This window comes from Pteropus vampyrus, unplaced genomic scaffold, assembly GCF_000151845.1.
Source record: "Pteropus vampyrus isolate Shadow unplaced genomic scaffold, Pvam_2.0 Scaffold97, whole genome shotgun sequence".
Taxonomy (NCBI): Eukaryota; Metazoa; Chordata; class Mammalia; order Chiroptera; family Pteropodidae; genus Pteropus; species Pteropus vampyrus.
The window spans coordinates 6,386,020-6,410,236 of NW_011888878.1; the positions used below are offsets into that span (position 1 = coordinate 6,386,020).

At 34.4% G+C, this 24,217-nt stretch overlaps 2 protein-coding genes and 1 long non-coding RNA gene across 9 annotated transcripts in view; 1 reads left to right on the forward strand and 2 right to left on the reverse strand.

The window, feature by feature from the left end:
* The window catches only part of TRPC1 (transient receptor potential cation channel subfamily C member 1), a 90,265-nt gene extending 88,661 nt beyond the window's left edge, over nt 1-1,604 (reverse strand). For 2 of the 4 annotated variants that reach the window (XM_011364447.2, XM_023533159.1), the window contains exon 1: nt 960-1,604. In XM_011364447.2, the coding sequence (XP_011362749.1) occupies nt 960-1,131 (172 nt within the window). In that variant the 5' untranslated portion in view covers nt 1,132-1,604. Of the gene's footprint in view, nt 1-296; nt 936-959 lie in introns of those variants that run through there. The other 2 variants (XM_023533162.1, XM_023533161.1) reach the window with 2 other exon arrangements.
* LOC111742577 lies at nt 1,509-4,006 on the forward strand. Its single transcript, XR_002781379.1, has 2 exons — nt 1,509-1,831; nt 3,278-4,006. It is a non-coding gene; the product is annotated as an uncharacterized LOC111742577 (long non-coding RNA).
* Nucleotides 4,007-4,149: 143 nt separating this feature from the next.
* Nucleotides 4,150-24,217, reverse strand: part of PLS1 (plastin 1) — a 105,474-nt gene continuing 85,406 nt past the window's right edge. For all 4 annotated transcript variants that reach the window (XM_023533168.1, XM_011364450.2, XM_023533169.1 and 1 more), the window contains exons 11-16: nt 20,320-20,398; nt 17,154-17,268; nt 10,812-10,945; nt 10,252-10,375; nt 6,203-6,327; nt 4,150-5,953 (exon numbers count right to left, since the gene is read on the reverse strand). In XM_023533168.1, the coding sequence (XP_023388936.1) occupies nt 5,818-5,953; nt 6,203-6,327; nt 10,252-10,375; nt 10,812-10,945; nt 17,154-17,268; nt 20,320-20,398 (713 nt within the window). In that variant the 3' untranslated portion in view covers nt 4,150-5,817. The remainder of the gene's footprint in view (nt 5,954-6,202; nt 6,328-10,251; nt 10,376-10,811; nt 10,946-17,153; nt 17,269-20,319; nt 20,399-24,217) is intronic.

The window sequence follows — 24,217 nt, forward strand, 5'->3', positions numbered from 1 at the left end:
AAAATAACTTATTTCTAAGGTCAACAAAGGTAAGCTGAATAAATTTAGAAAAAGAACATTTTCAGCACTTTTTTATACATAGGAAATAAAAGCAGTCTTAGGGCAATCGATTTCCCAGTCTTTTAATTATATGCAACAATAGAAAGCATGCTTAAGTGAAGAGACTTTATTAAGGCCATAAAAGCGATGGATCTCTAGTTGTTTTATTTTTAAGAAAAACATCATATTCCACAATTTTGCCCAGTAATCATTTCGCACTACTTTTATTTCCCAAAGAGGGCTCAGGAGCGACAAGCCTTTCTCTCCAATAGAAAGCACGAACAAAGTTAAAGTTGTTCTGTAAACTCGGAGAAAGTCTGGGACTAACGCAGAATTTCTTCAGTCCTGTCTTTATCTCCATCTGAGATAATGACATACCTAATCCCACTCAACGGTCACTGAACACAAAGGCACTGGGTGGCTGAATCTAAATACAGTAATACAAGTAAGATTTTAAAGAAGGAGGATAAGAAAAAACAGGTGAGAGCCCATAAACACGAGGAACCTTAAACAAGATCATGTAATTTTCTTACTGGTAGGTCCGAAACTGGACAAACCCTTTGGGCTTCCAAAAAGAAAGAACTGAAACCCCAAGACGGAGACCAGGTCATTCAAGTGGTCAGTAGCGTAAGTGGGACTAAAACCATAGGACGCTACCTAAACATCGGAGTGAGACGGCGGCCAGAGCCATGGCCCCAAGTGCCGCGCTTAGAGGGTGGCACCCCGACTGGTCCCGCAAGCCAGCTCCGCACTCAAAGTGCAGAGGCGGAGCCGTGCAACCCCGAAAAGGAAGCGGCTGTGGTGGGAAGAGACACTCCGCGCGTGAGGAAGAGGGAGTGGCACAAGTCCAGGTTAAGGAGAGGATAAAGGGTGTGGAGGGCAGGGGCGTCCAGAAGCGGAGAAAGGGGCCTAGCTCTCACCCTTGTCGCACGCCAGCAAGAAAAGCTTCTCATTCAGGGTGTTCTCCTCCTTCACCTCCCGCACATCCTTTAGCGCCATCACCTTGTTCGGCGACGAAGAGGATGGGGAAGAAGGTAGGGAGGAGGAGGAGGCGCCCGAGAGGTAGCTGCTCGGGTACAGGGCCGCCATCATCGCGCCCCATGAAGGGGGCAGGCCAGGAGACGGGGGCGGCGCCCCCACCAGCCCCGACCCCGACCCCAGCCCCGAAGCAGGGCTGGAAAAGGGATGAGTCGTCCCCACGGCTGCCTCAGCGCGCGGCCCGTTGGCCCCAAAGGGCGCTGCCTCCCCTGGGAGCCAGCACTCGCCCTCCACTGACAGCCCCAGATTGGTGGCGGCGCATGCGCGGCCCCGGGGCCAGCGCCCCCTCCCCAGCCGCCTGCGCCCGGGCCGAGCCGGTCCGCGCTCGTCCGGGGACGACAGAGTGGCGCGCGCCAGGGCGGCAGCCGAGCGCGGGGCCGTGCCAGGAGCCACAGGGGCCGCGCAGGGGGCGGCCCGGCCCAGGAGGAAGACGACAGCTCGGTGGCTGAGGAGCTCCGAGAGGCGATTCTGCGCACGTCGGGCTCCCGGGCCGTGGGAACTGCGGCCGAGCTGCCGCCCGAAGAGATGCTAGCGAATCTTCACGTCATCTGCTGCTCCACGAGAGCGACGACACCAGGGCGGGACCTGCTGCGGTGACCGGCTTGAAGGTGGGCCGGGCCAGTTGGGGAGGCGGGGATTTCGAGCGCCCGGTCCCCTGCTCTAGGGAGCCGGCCGCCGCCTGGAAGGATTCCAGCTGCTGAGGAGGGGCGAGCATTCCAGTGCGCTGACTCCACACCCAGATTGCGGGCTTGAGGTAATTTCCTCTCCATCTCCCGCTGCACAGAAGTAAATATGCAGCGGTATGGTTAATTGAGCCCCTAACGGGTTTCTTGACTCCTCTTGTGGAGTTGTCAAATTCTATCATGTTACTGCGTTCTCTGCCTAAAGCAGAGAGGGCCCTCGCCACGCCTCCAGGCGTGTTTGTGTGCTTGTGTTGCACTAGCTACCCTAATTTCTAAAGACTTTTTTTTTTTAACAACTCGTTTGTGATATAAAATTGTCATAACGTTCTTGTTGTCATATATTTACTCGCATGTAATGCAGGACATGTAACCACTGGATAAGCACATTTTTAGGACCTACTCTACATCATAGTCCTTCCCGTGGTTTCTTGTTCATCTTAACATTTCTAAATCTGATTTTTAAGACGAGTGCTATTTAGGCAAAAGCCTAACTGAAGCACAGTAAGTGCTACTTCGTTGAATAATTTATTTTTTAAATCAAGCTTCTATTTAAAGCATATTCTTGTACCTCTAAAATATGGAGTGTGGGGGGGGGGCGGGAACCTGGGAATTATGTCTCTTGAATAATTCTTACTGCTTCCTCCAACCAACCATAAAAAATCAAAATTGTGCCCTCAAAGCTTTGGATTTTTAAAGCAATACATACATTTACTTGAAAGTATTTTATATTTGAGGGAAGTATATCCTGTTCAGGTTAATTTGTCCCATCCCTGTCCCTGACAACACCTATTCCCACATTTCCCAAATATACCTTTCTTGATATTCGACATCTTCTTTAGGTATTCTCTAAGAGAACTTACTAGACACGTTGCCTACCTTTGTAAACATTTTCCTGTTTACCTCAAAATAGTTATCTATTGAATCACTTTAGCTTTTTTTTTTTTTTTATCTCTAGTAGATCATAAATCTTGCCCATTCTGTAATGTGAATTATAGTTTGTATATTTGGTGGAATGTCAAAATTGCTCATTGTAAATTTGTGACCAGTGAACACAGTGGTACATATTTGGGTTTATGTGTGTGCTTATACACTCTTTGTAGTACAGTAAAATTTTTACTCAGTAGCAGAACCACTCTAACCATGACCCATTGAAAAGTTCTAGAGCATGTGAGGGTAAAAATTCAGATGGCTCAGAATTATAGATACCACTTTAAAGTCTATTCAAGCTTCTGTGTTTAGGTGATTGATTATCCATAGTACTTCCACAGGGGCTGGATTAATTTCTTGGGTTCAGTAGAATTCCAACCTACTTTGGTAGATAATCCTAAAAGGCATTCCAAAGTATTAATTAGAGGGCTCTTCTTCCTTCAAAGTAAGTCAGTGTTGCAAGTGCAACCTGTTCCTTAGATGTCTTTTTGAATCATCTCAGATGCAGAGTATTCTCTCTTGTCTCTCTGGTAATTTTTATCTAGCATAAAGTGGGGCTATTTTAATACCCTACATTATCTATTTTGCAGCTATAATATGGAGACCAGTGATAAAGTTATGATGAGCAATGGTACGCAAGATTCAGAAGCAGCACATTACGCAAAACAACTCACCAAACCACAGATACAAAAGAGAAGAGCCACCATAACTCCAGTTGGAGAGAAAATCCAGGTTAAGATCTAGTCCTTTAAGTAGAATAGATTCTCTCTACATCTCCCTCACTATTCTTAGGCCACATTTGCCTATTTCTTTTCCTAAAATGCCTACTAGACTCTTCCTGCCTCAGAGTTTTTTTACTTATTTCCTCTGCTGAACCCTTGTTACCTAGCTCCTCTTTATCATTCATATCTCAGTCCAAATATCACATTCTTAGAGAGACCTTGCCTGACCATCTTAAAATCTTCACCCCAGTTCCCAAGTCAATCTCTACCACATTACCTTGTTTTATTTCTCCTGCTGTATTTATCACTATCTAAAATTTTCATGTGTTTATCGTCTGTCTCTATCTACTAGGATATAAGATTTATGAGGTCAGGAAACTGTCTATATCTTTCTTGGCTGAATCTCTAGTGTCTGGTGTCATACCTGGATCATAATAGTCAAATCTATGTTATCAAATTAATCGATTTACTCCAATTATTTTAGCACAAACTAAATTTGTAGTAATCATGCAGTTGGCCTTTACTAAAATTCTTCATGTTAAAAGACCATAGAACCACCTTCACTTCCCAAAAAATAATAAAAAAATTTTGTTTTAATAATTAGTTTAGGAATTAGTTTTATTAATTATTAATTAGGAATTTAATTTTACTATTTTACTTTCTTTTTCTGGAAAATAAGCTTATAATAATTTTCAAGGTTGTATACTTTTCTTTAAATGAAATAAATACTGACACATTTGTACATACATAGAATTTTTATTAAATATACTTTGTGAGAAAAAAATCCACTCTAAAGTGCTAAATTTCATGTAAATCCGATAACTTAGTAAATATAATGGTGGAAAAAATCAAAAGAGGAAACATGATTTAAATAATCTCACAGAAGAGCAAGAACATAATCTCATGTAAGAAGACAATCTTCAAAATATAAAAGGAAAGGAAATCTCTTGTAGAAGAATATATTTCATAGTTCTACCTATTGATGATTTCAGTTAAAAAATTCTGTTCTAAACACATGAGCAGTCTCATTCTTACCAACATGTATATTTAATCAAATATACATGGCAGAAAAGTCAGACTACTCATTCACACTGACAAAGTGACAACAGTTTTGTTGTACAGCAGTATTGCTCCCTGGCAGTAACTGGAAAATGGAGGAAATAGATTTCTGAATTCAACTGTTAGCAGAAGAATCGGTCTACTGCTAAAAATTCAGACAAAAATAGGTCTCAGGCTTAGCTATTCCCAGATAACACAAGTATTAACCAAACATTGCCAACTTGTAGGAGGCTGTGGATAAAACATGTAAAAATACTCTATGTTGAATATTAGTTCTGTGTTACTTTCTACTAAGCATATTCAGTAGGCATGTTCTTAATTATTTAGGGCTTCAGTATAGATCAAAATTAGCATCTTTAATGTGAAGCTAACATTATAGTGTCAATGTGTTTTGAGATCCTCTAGCTAATATTTGGCTATAAGTATTTAGAAGTCAGTGAAAATATAACTATATGCACATCCAAAATGAATATTTCTAAAAGAAATTTTCATGTACCAGATATCTACAAAATGAAAAGTACACACAGTAGGGGGTACAATAAATACTTAATGGTTGGCTGACTGACCAATTATACATACCATTTAAGAAAACGTGGGTAATTTAGGTGTAAAATATATATACACACATATATATTTCTCTAATAACATCCTACCAATATATATATGCTGCCTGTTATAGTTAAAGGTGTATTACCAAACGAGCATTTGTAAAGTATCAGTGCAGTTAAAATTAAGTTTTAAGTGAAAAGCTCTGGCTTCTTATATAAGAGAATGAACTTTAGGGTTTATTTAGGATTTAGTTTTCCTATATAAAAAAAAAAATATAGGAAGTTAATGGAACAATACTTGTCACTTAAAATTTTTAGACAATATAGAAATTTACAGAAAAGTTAAAGTTTTAGACCACGTCACATAGTTGGAGGAAAAAAACAAAAGGATTAAACTGGATTATGACTTTGAATACATTTATAATCAAAATTAACACACACACAAATCAAAACACATTTCACGGCAGAACCTGCAGAAAATTTTTATATTGATCTTTTTTGAACTATGGAAAAAAATGAATTAATCTTGTTTTAATAAGACTTTCAGGAAATGAAAATAATTTAATCATGAATTATCAGCTTGATGAACACATTATCAGTATCTACTAGTAAATTAATTGTGTTATCTGAAAAGGTCAACAAATTCTAACTAGTGTGAACAATATATTGAAATCATTAATGAATTATACAACTATTTTGAGCATACAAATAATCTCTGGTTTTATAGCCACTGCATTTCAGAATTCTGTAAACTGTGAGGCATTCAATGTGTTTAATGTGGCAGAAAATCATATTAAATGTTTATTTTATTCTGTTCAGTCCTTTTCCCATTAAGCATGCAAACACCGTCATAACCATCTTTGGTTTCACTTCTACGAGGTCATCAGGTAAGGCATATATCCGGGCACCGATCTTTCGAGCAACTGAAATGGCATATCTTGAAAAGACAAGAAAAATATCTAGGTATTTGTTATCTACTGTGTTTTCACTTAATATATGTTAACAAAAGAATGAAATATTTTGATAAGATTTAACTTTACAAAAAGGTTAAATTTGTGTCTTTAAATAATATTCTCCATACAAGTTGTACTTAAAATTATGAATTTTAAAGATATAGTAACCTTACCTGTAATGATTTAAGAAATTAAAGAGCCACTATATTCTAATATAAACAATAAAGCCTTACTTAGCATTGTTCAGCTTGTCCTCATCAGAGAAGTCTTCTCTCTTGACCATTTCTGGACGAACTGCATTTGGTGCAATGGCATCTATTAAATCTAGGACAGGTAAACTAGTGCTAATAGATTTGTCCTAGAAAATAAAGAACAGATGAACATTCATAAATATCTTTTAATTTTCATAAATAACAGATCAGAACGTCATAATGACATAACTGAAAGCAATTTATAAATTTTCTTTACAATTAGCATTCAGCTTTTCTGCAACAGGCACATATCACATAACATGTAAAACATACTCTTCCTTCAGTTTACAGAGCTAACAGTGTAGAGGTCACTATACTTGTCACTATACTTGAGGTTTGTGGATGTGACATTTCTTAAAGTATGCTAACTACGGTATTCATTCTGTAAAAAATAACTTTTGAAAAGGAATAGAAGATGAATTTTAAATTAATATTTTTGCAAATCCTAGTAATAATGCATTTTTGGACCATGGATTCCTAAGCCTTCACTTAATATTTTTCAGAAAAAAAATGAAAATAATAATGGAAAGGAACTAATATTTATACAGGCATTATTCTTGTTGCTTTATATGTTCAGCTTGTTTAATTCTCTAAGAGCCCGGTATTAAATTATAATCTCTCTTTTAAAGATGAATGGAAAGTTCATAGAGCTCAAATGACTTGTTCACACAACCAGTAAGTATGGAATCACTATTTGACACATGGCTGTCCCACTCTAATGCCCAAGATTCCATTTTTAAAGTTACCTCCAAGGCAAACTAAAAATGGACAGAAAATTTCTAGTGGATAGAGCATTGCAGTTGAAGTCAGAAATCCTGATCTGAATTGATTTTACCACTTACCCGTACATAACAAATTCTCTGTTCTATCTCTCAGCTTGAATGGTGGCCACTGTTGCTTGCCTACCCAGAATCCACTTATTTCTACTACTTTCTCCAACCTATCAGAACTCACATTTTTGCTCTGTAGCCATCCCCTCCCTCAAATGGACATGTGCTTTAAGGAAAGCTGACCCCTTCCACAGCTCCAGGGGTGGTCCTGAATTAGTCTAGGCCATGTATTATGAGGTGGGATGATCAACTTATTCTTTTTATGTATAAAGCATGCAGTGCATAAAAAATATACAGTAATATCTGTGGCAGTAAAATTTCACGAGGGATAGGTATTTAGGAAGAAAATGTCTATAAAGACTCCTTAGATGAATAATAATGAACACCATATACAAGAATAAACTCATAATGAATTAAAGACTTAAATATAAGACCTGAAACCATAGAACTCCTACAAGAAAACACAGGCAGTAAATTCTCTGACAATGCTCTTAGTCATATGTTTTCTGAAAAATCTTCTTAGGCAAAGGAAATAAAAGAAAAAATAAACAATTAGGACTACATCAATCGAAAAGGTTTTTCACAGCAAAGGAAACCATCAGCAAAATGAAAAGACAACCTACTGAATGGGAGAAGATACTCACCAATGATATATCCGATAAGGGGTTAATATCCAAAATTATAAAGAATTCAACTCACCCTCCCCAAAACAAAACAAAACAAAAACAAACAAACAAACAAAACAAAATACAAGTCCAATTAAAAACTGGGCAGAGGAGCTGGACAGACATTTCTTCAAAGGGGACACAGAGATGGCCAACAGACATGAAAAGATGCTCAATGTCACTAATCATCAGAGAAATACAAATTAAAACTACAATGAGATATCACCTACACCTATCAGAATGGCTATCATCAATAAATCAAAAAACAAGCATTGGCAAGGATGTAGAGAGAAGGGAAACCTTGTGCACTGTCGATGGGATTGCAAATTGGTACAGCCACTATCGAAAACAGTATGGAGATTCCTCAAAAAATTAAAAATAGAACTCCCTTATGACCCAGCAATTCCACTTTTGGGTATTTATCCCAAGAAAAACACCAATTTTAAAACATATATGCACCCCTATGTTTACTGCAGCACTATTTACAATAGCCAAGATATGGAGGCAACCTAAGTGCCCATTAATAGACAACTGGATAAAGAAGAAGTGGTGCATATATACAATGGAATATTACTTGGCCATAAAAAATAAAATATTACCATTTGCAACAACGTGGATGGACCTAGAGTATATTATGCTAAGTGACATAAGTCAGACAGAGAAAGACAAATACCATATGATCTCACCAATAGGTAGAATCTAAAGAACAAAATAAACAAAACAGAAATAGACTCATAGATACAGAGAACTAATGATTTCCAGGTGGGAGGGGTGTTGGGGAACTAGGTAAAAAAGGTGAAGGGATTAAGAACAAACTGGTAGGTAGTTACAAAATAGTCATGGGGATGTGAAGCACAGTATAGGGAACATAGTCAATAATATTGCAATAACTGTGGTGCCAGGTGGGTACTAGACTAATCGGGGAGGGGGGATCACTTTGTAAATTACATAAATGTCTAACACTATGCTGTGCACTTGAAACTAATATAAAATAATATTGAATGTCAACTCTAATTAAAAAATAAAAATTAAAAATCTAGGAAGAAAATAATGGACCCCTTCTAGCTTGTTACCCTCTTGTTCTCCACCAGTTCAAATCCCTTCTCCATGTATGATGCACAAATCAAATCCAACTTTCTCCATCCATTCTCCACTGACCATTCAGTTGGGAATGATCAAATAGATTTGATCATTAGTTGTGTTAATTATTTGGATTTTATCATTTGCTCCGTAGTAATGTTACCTTTTCAGTAATACAAATTTTGTCTTTCAAATAAATGATGAACACTCTGAGGGCCAGTTTAATTTCTTATATTCTATGTCCTTTTCTTTACCTAGAAATGTTACTTATTAGTAAGAGCTCAATATTTATTAATTTGTTTCTAAATATATTTTATTTATATGCATGCTTTTTTCATAAGTTAATGTACAAATGCATATGATTTCAGTGTAACAATTTTAATAACTGTCGATTAGAGAATTTTATATGTCCCCTTTCCTGTTTTACATTTTTAAGTTGTGCTTTAGGTCTAAAATTTGTAAAGACAAATCATGGACTGAAATTCCTTTTTTTCTAATAAGCAACATTAAATATTCAATGTCATTAGTTCCTTCCAATATGGAAAATAAAAAAACACAATTGAACTAATAATCAGGCAACATCTCTGCCAACATCCAGCTGTCCTGTTAAAACCACTCTGGGGCTCGGTTTTTGGTAAAAATGAGAAGATTGAATTGATTAATTTCTGACATTTCTTCTGCTTTACAATGTTAAACATACAGAGCAAAGGCAAAGAAGAGAAAAAAGATAGGTAGATAACTCTTAGGAGAACTCAGAGTTTCATCTGTTTGCACTCTTCACTAAAAAACACAAATAACTGATTTTTCACTTATAATAAAATCACAAACACAAGGCTCACTGGGTAGAAGCAGACATGCTTATTTTATCTAACATCAGCTTTCATGCAAAAGCAAAACAATGGAAAGGCATAAAAATTAGTGGGTATGTATGTGCAAATTACACTTTGAGTGTTTTATGAATCATCCACAAATGCTCGGAAGTGAGTGTTAAGTGCCATTATGAAGCCATATGACAAGATTTTTTTTTTCTTCCTACCAGTTTTTCTCAATTTCCACTTGAATCAGTTTGGCTGGCTCTGTTATGCCTTGGAAATGATGTCAGTACGATTCTGAGACTGCTGCTAGGGAGCACAAAACATTATAGGTCCTATACAAACAATGACTTTTTATCTTCCTTTTTCATTTGACAGTTGGGTTTTTTGGCTCTATTCTATTTAAGATTAGATTGTATCAGTCTGAAAATATTAACCTGCATTTATAATCAATAGGGCAACCAATCAAAAATATAAGAATTCGAACTATATTTCTGGTTTACACATGCCAAATAATTGGTATGTTTCTGAGATATAACATTAATATAATTCTGAACCTGAACCAATGTAATTTCCAATAAAAATTTCTTCCTAAATTTAGTTTCTTACCAAAAAAAAAAAAAAATTCAATAGTTTTTGATTACCTTGAAGCTGGATATAGAAGTATTTTTGTGTGCACTTTTAAGAGTCTGATTGACCCATTTAATAATAATTTCATCATTTACTTTTTCACCTTCTCCAAGATCTGATAATACATTCAATGTGTACCTGTAACAGAAAAGATGTGTGTTTGAGATTGAAAGGGGTGAAATTGGCTCTCACATCATTTATATAAATATTTAGATAAATAAGAAATATTTCAGTTCTAATAAATATTTCTAATTTTAGTCTGATACTTGAACTTAATTACATTCCAAAGTTACAAAACTCGGTAATCAGAAACAAAAACTACTATGGTGTTTGTAAAAAATTAAAGCAACTCCTTATAAAGCAGTTTTTAAGAGACATTAAACAAGTGATTCTTTCTATAGACTAACCCACTTTTAAATAATTTACAAAGTATATTAACAGTAAATCATTTACAAATTATATTTTGCATTGTATATTTCTTCTGTTTGTTATTCTTCAAAAAGAGCTAAAATTTTAGTTGAAATGATTTGTTGAAGGAAATTGACAGTGTTGCTATAAACATATCAGCCTTTACCTTCTCATCAGCTGCCATACCAATGCCAGAGTAAGTGTTGAATTTCCTTCATTTAGGTCCTGCCCAGCAATGCCAACCAAGGAGAATTTGGCCTTATTCTTCCCAAGTTCTACTGCATAGTTACAGTTTTCAATCTATAGATAATAAGTAAAAGTTTTTGCGTAAGAACAAATTTTTTAAAATATATCTTTTGAATACGCCGGCCTAGTTCAGTCCTCTAAAAGATAACCATAATGGCACCTTAAATTTATATGACAGAATTTCATTTCATAACTCAGTGAAATTAAGGAATTATTCCAATTTTATAGTTGCCGATATCGAAAGCACTGAGGGATTAACCTAGATAAACCACCGGCTAGAAAGTTTTAAGAATCTCTTACCCTAAAAGTCTTGACTGTCCAAGAATATACAGAGTAGTGGTAAACCTGTGACTAAAACTCTAGGTTTTTTGCATTCTGTTAGTAGAGGTAATACATATTGTTTTGTCTAAAGTTAAAATTAAGGAATAGAGAAGAAATTGTTTCATTAACCTTTAATATTTTTAATCTAGATCTTACTCATTCTCTGAAATTCTGCTTTTAGCCCACTTTAAACAGAAGCTTAACCTTAACTGTACTAGCTGATAGTGACCTATCCCTTGTTTGAACTTATATCCCAATAATGCTTATTTTGTAATGTTTATACACCATCTTCTACTTATATTTAGTATTCTTTTGCCAATCATAGAATAAGCTCCTTTTAAAGGGAAAAAACTATAATATGTGCAAATCTATACCATACTCACCCCACCCCAGCCTCAGACCCAGCACAGTACCTGCCTACAGTAAGAATCTGATGACTGAACAAACACCAAGTAAATTATTTACCTACATATATATTACACTAAAATTGTAAGCTCTCATAATCTTGTAATGTCACCAGTAGTATAAAGTACTTAGTAAATCTTTAGAATAAACATTTAGTTATGGTCATGGTGGCACAATTTACAATAGCCAAGATATGGAAGCAACCTAAATGCCCATCAACAGATGATTGGATGAAGAGGTTATGGTTCATATATACAATGGAATATTACTCAGCCATTAAAATAATGAAATCCTTCCATTTGCAATGATATGGATGAACCTAGAAGTTATGCTGAGTGAATTAAGTCAGAGAAAGATAAATACCTAAGATTTCACTTATATATGGACTCTAAGGAACAAAAAGAACAAACTAATCAAAAACAGACTCACAAATACAGAGGACAATCTGGTGACATACAGAGGGAGGTTGGGGGGCTGCAAGAATGGGGTGAAGAGATAAAGATGTACAAATTAGTAGTTGATAGATGGTCACAGGGATGGGGAGCATAGCATAGGGAATGCAATTAGCATTAATGTAATGGCTAGGTGGAAAGCCAGAGGAGAGAAACAGCAATTAGGGGCATCGTTTTATAAACTATATAAATGTCTAACCAATGTACTATATACTTGAAACTAATAATAAAATTAAAAACAGTATAACTGGTTCTTCCTGATTTTCTTTCCCAAGTTAATGAGGCCTCTTTACAAACCAATTCAACCTAAGATACACAAATACATTTTTTCAAATAAAAAAAAAATTTCCAGAAAAGTTGAGAATGGACCATACGATAACAGAATTTGCACAAATAAATGGGCTTGTTTTTTTTTTCTTTTCACAATTTAAATGGCCTCATTTCTTTATTCCATACCTTAGGACAGCTTTATTTCCCACCTCGACAGAAGGTCAAACCTTGTCCTGTAAATAAATAACATCCCAAACTGCAAATCTACATGGAGACCGAGTTTTCTCACAGGGCAGGGCACCCAGGGACCCGCTCTGGCTTCCAAAGGCTTCCAGGTAGCTGCCATGCAATGAGGCTGCAGGAGAGGTATGAGGCAAGGATGCCACTGTCTTGAATGTGACCCTTTTCCTGAGCTTCCATCCCCTTCTGCTATTCACTGTCTTCCAAACAGGCCAAGGATAGTTTCCTTCTTCCTGGCAGGGCATATGCAGTAAACCACTTCTGAGAAAAACCTTCCTGCAGCAGGTTGTCTATACACTGAGTGATGGGAAGCCATGATTTTGTATCTCTTTAGCTCTAAGCAGTCACTGCCTCACTCAGCTGATTTACTGAGTTAATGACGCACTTATGATTTCCTCAGGAAGACTTGGATTCGGGTCCTTGAGCAGCTAAGCTGTAAGAGTGGCTGGACCCACCTGGGGTAGCTATGCCCACAACGAAACTGCATTGTACATGATTTGTGGGAATGAAGTAGACTTTCAGAATCTGCGGAAACCAAGCCCCAAACAGACTTTGCTAGTTCTAGCTTGGTGGGAAACATCAAGATTTTAGCACCTTGGGTGTTTGGCCTGATCCTATCTGTATCGTTCGTTAAAAAAGAGAATCGAAATTCCCAAAAGTCAGTTTATTACAAATAAAAATGCAAGATCTTTCAAACCTGCTGTAACAACTGCATGGTTCCCTTAATAAGTTAAATAAAATCTTTGATATGTATTCATTTTTTAAATACAAGGAAATAAATAATATTCCAGTATTCTTTTTCCCAGTAGTCATAATACATTATAAATTTAGTCTGCATAATAGAAATATATGCTATGGAAATGCACAGAATTGAAAAATGGGATAGATTTTTAATTTACAGGAAATAGCACCAGAGCTCTGATTATGTAACAGTGTGACTAGGAGAGAGAAGAGCCAGCATATTCTCCACGAATACCCATTTCATTGGGAGAATTTTCTAGCAAATTGTAATAATCATTTATGTATAATGTATAAAATGTGTTTCAGTGAAAGGCCATCTGTTTTATAGTTTGTCCAAAATTCCTGAGGGGAATAATGGTGCAAAAGGAGCTCAGAGTTGTTAGTCTAGAGCCTAAGATATTGATATGACCAACAATAAAAGGAAAATGAAATGGATACTAGCTGTAAGGAAAAAGATATTTTGGCAACATTTAATTCCAAATTTGGCAAAACACTTCTAAGATCTGGAAAGGCATCAAACTAGAGAGAAAAAAAAATAAGAAATTAGGTTGCTAGAGGTCAGCCATGTTTACAGTAATAGTTAATATTCTAAAAATGGATCTGCTCCCTGAGGATATAAGTATAGAAAGCTAGGAGCATTAGGCCAAGAACTGAGCCCTGGAATTCCTAGAATTGTCAGGCTAAGAGACAAAGACCCTGTGAAAGGTAAGAATGAACACAAAGAAGCAAGAAAAGATTGTAGTGAGCAGTCTCACAGAGTTAATGGAAGAAATGATTACCAAGATTTCAAATGCTTTGGACAAAAGTGAAGCTTAGATCATTTGGAAAATGAGAAAAATTATCTCATGGGATACAGGGTTCCAAGTGAAAAGAAACACTGAAGAAATAAGAAAGAAATACCATTAAGTGGTGCAGTTTTATGAACTTTACAAATGAAGCAAAGTGATGTCTGTTGATGAATACTCAAAGTCCATAAAATAAATCCCTGTGATACTGTGTCATGAAAATACGGCTTTATTTTTTAAACATCTTGAATTCATTTCAGGCCTTATGTTTAATTCTATAAACAGCTAGTATTTGTTAAAAGGAAGTACTCTACATATGATTCATTTGTAACATCTTATAGAATTAACATAAAAAAATCCCAGGTATAATGACTAGTTCAATTTCTGTTTTCCCGTTACATTTTGAATCTGAAATTTTTATTTAAAAAACAAAGTTTTCTGAATTCTACTTCCATGGTTAGAATTGTAGGCAAATCAATTAAAATTTAAAATGTAGGCAAGTCCAATCACTAGAAATCCTGAAAAATAAGAATATAAATCTCTTATAATTATACTACTCATTTAACTAATTTTGATATTATAATGTATTTTCTGTCTTCAAATTTTTTAAAAATAATAGTCTATAAATACATATTCGTTCTAGAGATCTGAAGAAGTCCTTTTTAAATGCATGCCTGTGTCTGTGTATTTTAAACAAAATAGATTCATATGAATATATGCCATTTTGCATCCTGCTCATTTCCAGGTCACTATTAGTAAAACACTAAAAATGCTATTTGTTAATAGTACATTTTACTTCATCTTATGGATGTATCCTAATTTATTAACCTGTTATGGAACAACTAAATTGTTTTGTTGTTGTTGTTGTTGTTCTGTAAACATTGCTATGATGATTATTTTGGCACACAAGTCTGATTATTTCATCAGGATAGATAATAAGCACAATTCTTAAGTCAAAGGACTTTTTAAAGATTATTGATATGTATTAGCAAACACAATCTAAAAATGTTATACAAATGAACACTTACTCTAACATTAGATGCAGAGCAATCCATTTTTTTTTAAGTTGCATTTCTTTATTGTGGATGAAAAGTTTTTCACATGTGTATTATCTGTCATTTTTTTTCTGTGAATGGTTCACTCATATTGTTCGATGTCCCATTTTGCTATTACAATTTTAGTAATAGCAATCAAGTTTTAAAAATTGATTTGTATGAACTATTTATATATTAAGGATATTAACCATTTGTCATATTTGCTGCAAATATGTTTCCAAGTTCTTGTTTTTATAGTTTGCTTTTTAATTTTGCTTATGGTAATTTTTTTGCATACAGAAGTTTTAAACTTATGTGTAATCTACTATATCGACTTTTTATTTGTAATCTATTGTTCAAGAGTGTATAATCATTCACCTTTTTTTTTAAGTGGCATTTATTACATTTATCCCTTTAAGTCTTTACCTGTAGTCCATTTGGAATTTATTTTGGTGGATGATATACATAAAGATCACTTTTTCCCTAACAAAATAGTTAACCAGCTGTTTTGGCATCATTTTTTGGATGATCCTTCCTTTCTCTACTGAATTTAGCAATTTAGCAATATATGAAATGCTCATATATTAAGTTCTTATATTTTAGGACAGTTTTCTAGGCTACTCTATTCCATTCTATTCTTATATATGTATTAAACTATTTTAATTACTTTAGTTTTATAATAATTTAAAAAACATTTTCTAACAGCTTCTCCCCTCAGTATTCTTCAAAAAATGTTCTTAATGATTTAGATCTGTTTCTTCTTCAATGGAACTCTAGAACCATTTTATAAATCCCATTCTCTAACACACACACACACACACACACACATATATTTTCACATATACACAAAAGGAAATTTACTGGAATTCTAACTGGAATTATTTTCCACCTTAAAGTTAACATGAAAATTAATATCTTTCTAATATTTGGTCTTTCTATTCAAGAATGGTTATATTTCCATTTATTCAAATAGAGATCGTGTTTAAATCATGAGAATGTAGGTCAATTTCATAATAGCCATATAGATAAGTAATAGCAATTTGAGTCTATTAACTTTTATTATATATTTGGATAAGTCACATTATTTTAAAGGAAAGAATAAAGTTAACTGAAAGTATAAACATTGAAAAGACTGAGATCCCCCATTTGAGGAAGAGAACGAGATGAGCGCTTTTCTTTACCATTCATCTGCTGGGTATTCTTTGACCAACTATAATCAACTCACTGCCTTGCTCAAAAATGTTTAATGGCTTCCCATTGCTTACAGTTTAAAACCCAAATTCTTTAATATGACATTCAAGGCTCTCACTATCTGGCTCCAATCTAGACTTAATGTTCACGCCCACTTCTTACCTTTCAGAATCTTCTGCTATAGACAAGCTACTCTCCCCCATTCCCAGAAACAGTTTATACTTTCCCATCTCTATCATTTTTCCTAATCCTTAGCTCCCTCTCCAGTCTCCTTCTGACAAAACTCTATTTCTTATAGGCTAACTCAAAAACCACCTCCTGTATGAACCCGCTCATTTATTAGTGCAGCCTATGGCCTTTTCTTCCTTAGAACTCATAATGTTCACTTTTGTATATTTGCACCATGTTGAGTTGTTTATACACATATCTGCCTAACTTCTTGCCTTGTATTATTTTTGTATCTTGAATTGCACTGTACAAGTAGTAGGTGATCAATAAATATCTGTTGAAAAATATTAACCAATAATCAGTAAATATTTGGTAAAAATTCTGGAGATTATAAAATAGTAATGCATGCATGATGCATCTCAAAGAACATTAAGAACTACAACTCGCTAAAGATAAAAACAGTTATATAAAGTGCCTAATTGCCTTCATCTTTCCAAACATTTATTAAAGCACACTTATAAAAAGGCAATTAAGCTGAACACATTTTGGTTTGAGTCAGAACCTTGGTAACAGACCACACCTTACTAAGCTTTGTAACTCTAAATCTGTTTCATATCAGAAAAATAAACATAACCATGGACATTATTTCATTCACCTTCTTCATGTTCCCTCCAAGAGCAGGATAAGGAGGTTTGTTGACATGGCTCCAGTTGACTGGCACACGGATCATTTCATACAGCTGAAAGATCACTAAAGCATCTGCAAGATCACTAAAACAGGAAGAAAAGAAGATGAAGGAGGAGGAAATGTTGGTACTACTTAATTTTATTAAGCACATTAGAGATGAGTTTATGTCTTTAAAAATACAACAGGGTCATGTGATGCTTAAAGAATGACAGGATATATCATTTGACCTAGAACTTCTAATCAAAGAATCTGTCCAAAAAAGTTTCATAAATGTTTACAAAAATATATGTACAAGGACATTCATTGCTACAGTGTTTATAAATTTGGAAACAAGTTAAATACCAGCCAGTAAGAGGGCTGCTAAATAAACTGTCCATACCATGTACTCTTAGGCCACCAGATAACACAATAAGGTAGATCTCTATGTACTGACACTGAAAGCTTTACAAGACATATTATATTTTTAAAAGCAAGTGGCAGAACACTGCATGCAGTTTATGATTAAATTTATTTTCAAAATTAAGAATATTAAATACCTGTATGTTTTATGTGCTGTTAAAGTGATAACTGTGGGCAGGAAAAAAAGGAATATGGGAAGGGTAAGGAATGGATTATCATGTTTAATTTTATTATACATACTTATTTCCTAAAACTTGTACACTGAGAATGGAATTCATGTATTTATGTATTATGATTTTTTGAACAAATAAATTATATAAAGTCACAATAGCTACTCAGTAGGCAGCTGTTCATGTTAAATAATGAGGGGTAAGAGGAAGGAATTTATGAACAACTAGGAGTTACTGAAGTAAGACTAGTACTACTTAGGATTCAGAAAAACATGTTCTGAGGTACTCAAAGAATGTCTATTGAGTCTGTTTTCAGTTCTGTATACTAGGGACACATAAAAAAATAGCATTTTAAAACTTGCTAGCTCTGTGATGTATTATGTGGCTTTTCTCTCTCAACAGTTTGTTCACTGAATTTTGTTTAGCTAAGATTCATATTAAAATTACTTTGTATCTCTGAGCGCACACACCATGTGGCAGTGAAGGGGGCCTGGCCCTGTGCTGAGCCATAGAGGGAGAAACTCTATGATGAAAGTAATTGAAAGTAACTGACTAAGTTATCTATAAGCACACGGAGAATTTTGTATTAAATGACTAAAGTATTTGTATAGCTTCTGGAATCTCATTTATTTCATTTTTTTCTTTTTTACTTTAAATGAATCCATTCTTATTTCTATGTAGTATCATATTATTATTCATGTTTTGCAAATAGGGAAACTGAGGCTGATAATTAAAATTATTTCCAAAGAATTCAAGATGCACTGCAGAACCAACCTGTCATAGAAAAATTCTAGGACTGATAGTTCTTAAAATATACTTAATAACTTCCATTAAAATCAATCTAAATTATTCTAATGCTTTGGTTTGCATTTGGTATACTATAGGTGGGGAGCTAAAATCACTTAGTGGTTTTAGGAATATGATCCAGACACAAATTCACGGACACATTGTTCTGGTGCCGACCAGACCTCTGGCTATTGTTTTTCTATATCCAATGGTTCTCCTTAAGGTGACGTTACTTCTGAGAATTTTATGAATTCCCTTTCCCAAGAAAAAGTTACATATGCCTAGAAGCCCTGTGCTAGCATTCGGGATCTATGTAACTACAAATAATCTTAACTAAAAAACTTGGTCAATTCTCCTCTCCATTGTCAACAACAGAGAACTCTAGTGTTCTTGACATTTATGAAGAAGTTACCATGAGTTTCAATAAGTCTTAATCTTCTAGATTTAAATTTACTTTTTAATTAAAAAATATATGCTCATTGTAAAAACAAAACAAAATTTAAATTACTAAGAATAAAAATAAAAGTCTCTTTACTATCCTAAACTGCTACTAACCAGGCTGTATACAGTTTGGTATTCATCTCTCCAGATTTTTAAAAATATATATACAAATATGTATATACTCAATTTTAAAATAAAAAGTGAATCACATTAGACCTATTATTCTGTTCTCTCAATTATATATTATAGGCATTCTTTCAAATTTGTCCATAAAGATCTAATCCCTCCTCAACTTCAGTATTCAAGTCTTTTACTGCTCAGCACTATAATGGGAGTTCCAGTCTAAATGACATATATCTCTTATCATTTAGCTGGAATCTACACACCCTTTAAGAGTTTATCAAATATGAGTATCACATCAAAGCCAGTTACCGTAATAAGGCAACACTGGTTTTAGATTTTAAAGAATATTTTGAATATACACCAAGAAGCAGAAATGATTCTATCATAAGTCCTCAGCCAGTGAACTTGGTCTTTTGCGGCATTAATCTTCAGTTCATATTTAAGTAATAATTAAGTTAATGTTCATTATAGAATTTCCTTCAGTGTGTAAATTATTAATAGGTTTAGTTAATCAGGGCTTTTTCCTAAAATATATACAATTAGCTAAAGTTTAGTTCTTTTGTACTTTTGAAGGCAGGCTGGTAGATCTTATAATAGAGAAGGAAGGTTTCTTTTTCAACTACACCTAGAAAGACACATTGTCATTAGCACTACCAGAGAGCACAGGAAATGATTCGGTAAAATACTTTTAGTCCTACCAATGTTAATAATGTATTGTCATTTTTAAAGAAGAAAGAATAAGACAAATTGTAACAATTACTTTAGGGAAAGCAAGTTAGTTGTTACAATTGAGGAAAAATTAGAAATTAGAAAAAATATGCACAATAAATTATGGCATAATTGAGGATTTTGGCAAAAATAAATAGAATGAATTATAATGAAAAATACTGATATACTAAGAACTATTTAAAAATATTACTATTCTAATCTGTTAAAATGTAAATAATTTATCATTCTCTTGATCAATAATTATAAAGGAGTAAGATGGATTATCTTTACCAAATTGTTTATATCATCAAAAATTATATTATTATATTTTTAAACAATACTTTTCTTTTAAAATCTATTCCACTGCCAATCCCCAGCATTCTGCAACTAAACGTTGGCTAAAATTCTTGTGATTTTTAAAAATGTTCTCTGGTAAATATACCAATAGCTTGAAACAAGAAAAGTTGGACCCTGGCCCATAAACCTGCAACACAATAAAGTATTTACCTGTACAAATGATTAATGTATGGGTTGACACCCAAGGAATTCATCCAGTTCCGAAATGTCCTCTCTTCCTTGCTCTCGCCTAGGGTAGACACAAGCTCACACTGATGATTCAGGACAAAAGGAATCAAGAACTACATTTAAAACCATTCAGGCAGGTACAAACTGGCCATACATACTTTGCCATGGTTCCTATGATACTATAAAATTTTTAGGGTGTGTGTGGGGGATATTTCTTATTGCCAAAATTCCTTTTCCCCCCTCTGTCTAGAAAGTTTCCATTTGCTCTAAAATTATCCATCTGGAGTTCCTTACTTGATGTCTGTGAACTACTGAGCTATAGGTTTCTCTGTCCAGAAAAAGTAATAAACTTATGTGGTCTTATCTGTATTTAGGATTGCATGCAAAGGGATTGGCTAAAAATTAATTTAAAAAATCTTTTAGCAATCAGAAAAATTTTAGCACATTAAACATAAATAGAAAAGCTGTACCTTTTCCAAAAGTGTTACTACTAAATTTGCACAGATAGAGTCATATAAAGGGAAGGTTCTAGGCACACAAACCTACATTTTAATTACACCAAACAGCAACGAAGGGAACAATCACAGGTAACAAGCAATGAGCAGATATACGTATTGTGTAGGCTTCTTGAGTAACTTTAGATTGTTACTACTGAAAATACATAAGGGAGACAGCCCCCACACAGGGTGCTAAGACACATTTCATCACAGTAAGTCCCTAGACCTCAAAGATCATCTCAAGAAGAAACTCCTGCAGGCACTATTATTTAACCTGTGATTACCTAAACTCCCTGAGCATTCTCTTCATAGCAGCGCTTATATCATTTATAAGGAAAACATGGGGTATGATGTGACACAAAGTGAGCAGAAAGAGATGTACACTTTTCTTGCCATGTCCGCCTTCTAGTCATCCCCGGGGATTGCAAATAGTCCTAAGTGACTATAATATTATGGCAAAGTTAGGGGGCATGTACATCTCATCACCAGACTCCTGAAAAAATAAAATATTTACAGTACACCTCTCATCACTTCTGAACCACAGTCAAGTTTAGGTCACTCTCTAGCCTTTGGCTCATGTGGGATTCCCAGGACAATTTGGCCTCTACATCTATAACCATCTGAAATTTAAGGGCCCATTTCCTATACAGTCATCCCTGTAGTCACCTTTAGACTAAGTGCCACACATAGTATAAACCTGCACACGCAGAACAACAACCAAATCCTTGCAAAATCTAAAAGATTCTGTTTTCATGTGCTAACTGTTCAGGAAATAATCTGCCCACTGTACTTTCATGTGGTTTTCAATGCTATTACCTAACAGCTTCCACAGGATCTGCTTTAATTCTTGCTCTGTTAAACTATAGAACCACATAATCTCTCACTTAAATTTTTTCCCCTCCTGTCTGCATAAAAGGTAACTAACTAATCAGGCAGTTATATCTGCCACTACCACATTATAATAAATAATCTATATGGGAACCTTTTTAAAAAGAACTAAATTAAACAAAATATTCCTAGGAACCATGCTTGCCTTGTTTTATAGGAGTTATTAAACAGTTACAAATTAAATATCTGAATTTCCCCCCCAGTGACATAAATAGTCTCTGAAAATCCAAATTATGTTTTAAAGTTATAAACATTGTTTAATAGTTTAATTTTTAATGAAAATAATATCCAAATTCTGCTGAACTTGATGATATAGTGAATAATACTTAAAAAGACACTGAACTTGTATATTGACTGAGTTCTGAAAGTATTATAAGCTTCAGAGGTTGCATTTCTTCCTATTGTCCTCAACTAATATCATTATTATTTTTTGATATCTGGAAAGTAAAATAGATTTTATAAGTGAGCATTTATTTATCTAATACCATTTCACGTCTTGGTAAATAAATGCTCAAAGGCAGAAGCATTATGCATTTGTGCAAGAGCCATAGTAAAGCATTATAAAAACATATGTATTCCAGGTTGGAAATGCTGTCTGGATTGCAGATAATTAAAACAATCTTAGAAGTAAAATCTTAATTGCTGAATTAAAGATAGGAAAAACTATAAAACCTTCCTTTCATTTTCAGGGCCAAACTGACAGCTGTAATTGACAAAAGTTTCAGGAAAAACAAACATAATAAAAATAGGCTACTATGAGAAAAGAAAAGGAATTAATATGTATTTAATACTAAATGTGCTAAGCTGTATATTAAACATGTTCCTTTTTTGACCTATTATTGAGCACAACTTTATGCTAAACTCTTTCATTCATGTAAGCTCATTTTAATTCACTCTGTAATTCTTCAAAATAAGTATTATTAGTCTTCTTTTATATATGAGAACACCAATGCTTACAGAGGTCACTCAGGGAGTAAATGGTGGAACCATGATTCAAAAAAGGTATAATTCCGTGGCCTATGTATTTTCTACCATTGCAAATGAATTCTGACATGGTTTCTCTATATGTAGCCCCCATACTGGGCTCAATTTAATATGAAAGTTTACTATTTAGTTGGGCTTTTAATTTTCTTTAATTCCACAGATAAAATTCTTTGCCATGAGGACATACTAATATATGAATATGAGATGTGATAAAGTCAAGCTTCGAATTTCATAAGGATCTATAAAAACAAATTTATAGAGGAAAAAAATTCCAATGACAGTCAAAGTCAAATACATTTTTGGCAGACGTATCAGGACATACATATGTTCTAAATAAAGATGATTGATAAATATTTCCCACAGCATCTTCTTATATAAATATAGTAAATACTAATGGAAATATTTAGCAATCTGATTCACACTGAAAAATTCCAAAAGCATGCTGAGCACTAGCAAAATAATTCAAATGTGAGAAACAGGAGAGCGAGCAAGTTGGAAAAGATATCTACCAAGAATTTGGTGACTATAAAAAGCAGATCATTTTTAATATGCCACTCTAAACAATGCCTTCTTATGTAAGATACAGATTTTGAAATTTTCCAGACATAAAAACTTAGCAGTCTTCCTGTTTAATTTTTTTTTAATTCTAATCTGTCATCCAAAATTTCTCTGCTGAAAAATCTACATTTTAATCTATATTCCCTCTCAGTTATGTGTCTAGGTTGAGAAGATACTCTTTATTTTCTTTTATTGGACCTTGGGAAGAGTGAATTGAATTAATCATATTCCTCAAAGGACATATTTGTTAACTCTGAAATTTCTTTTGTTAATCAAAAACCTGTAATTAACAAGGCCACTGGAACTCTGGTTGTGGCAGTAAAAGAGAAAAGGTTCGTGAAACTGATTTCTCTTTTTGTCTCACTGGAGAAAAAGGTAATAAAGCAGGTAATGTGAGACAATGAGCACTGTAACGTTAAATTCTCCCCACCAAGAAGAACCCCTACTTGAGGACTGCCTCTCCAAATCAGGGCAACTAGTGAAAATATGTTAGGATTGGCTCCTACCTCTGACAACTGCCACCATTCTTTGTACTTTTAGTTGATACTAATGTAGGTATGCATGTAAGTGAGAGTGTGAGAATGGGAGAAGAAAAGAAGACAGACTGGGAAACAGATGAAGAGAAAGAACTAGATATTAGGAATGTATTTGTCATTATGACAATTCATATATTGTAAGCTTCAATGACATTCAGTAAATGAAACAGCTAAATACAAAATAATCTTATGTTATAGAACCTATATAGATCCTTTCAAAGATCACTTGTGATGAAAAGTAAGTTTGTTTATTTTTAAGAGGAGGATAAAGGCTTTTCATCAAATCATGAAATCCAGTTATCAAAATTGATTTGTAATGTGTTTACAACTACAATATCACATTATTACAGAAGGCAATTAAGTGGAGAATTTACATGACCAAGCCTTGCTTTGCTATTCTAATTATGTTTCATTTGT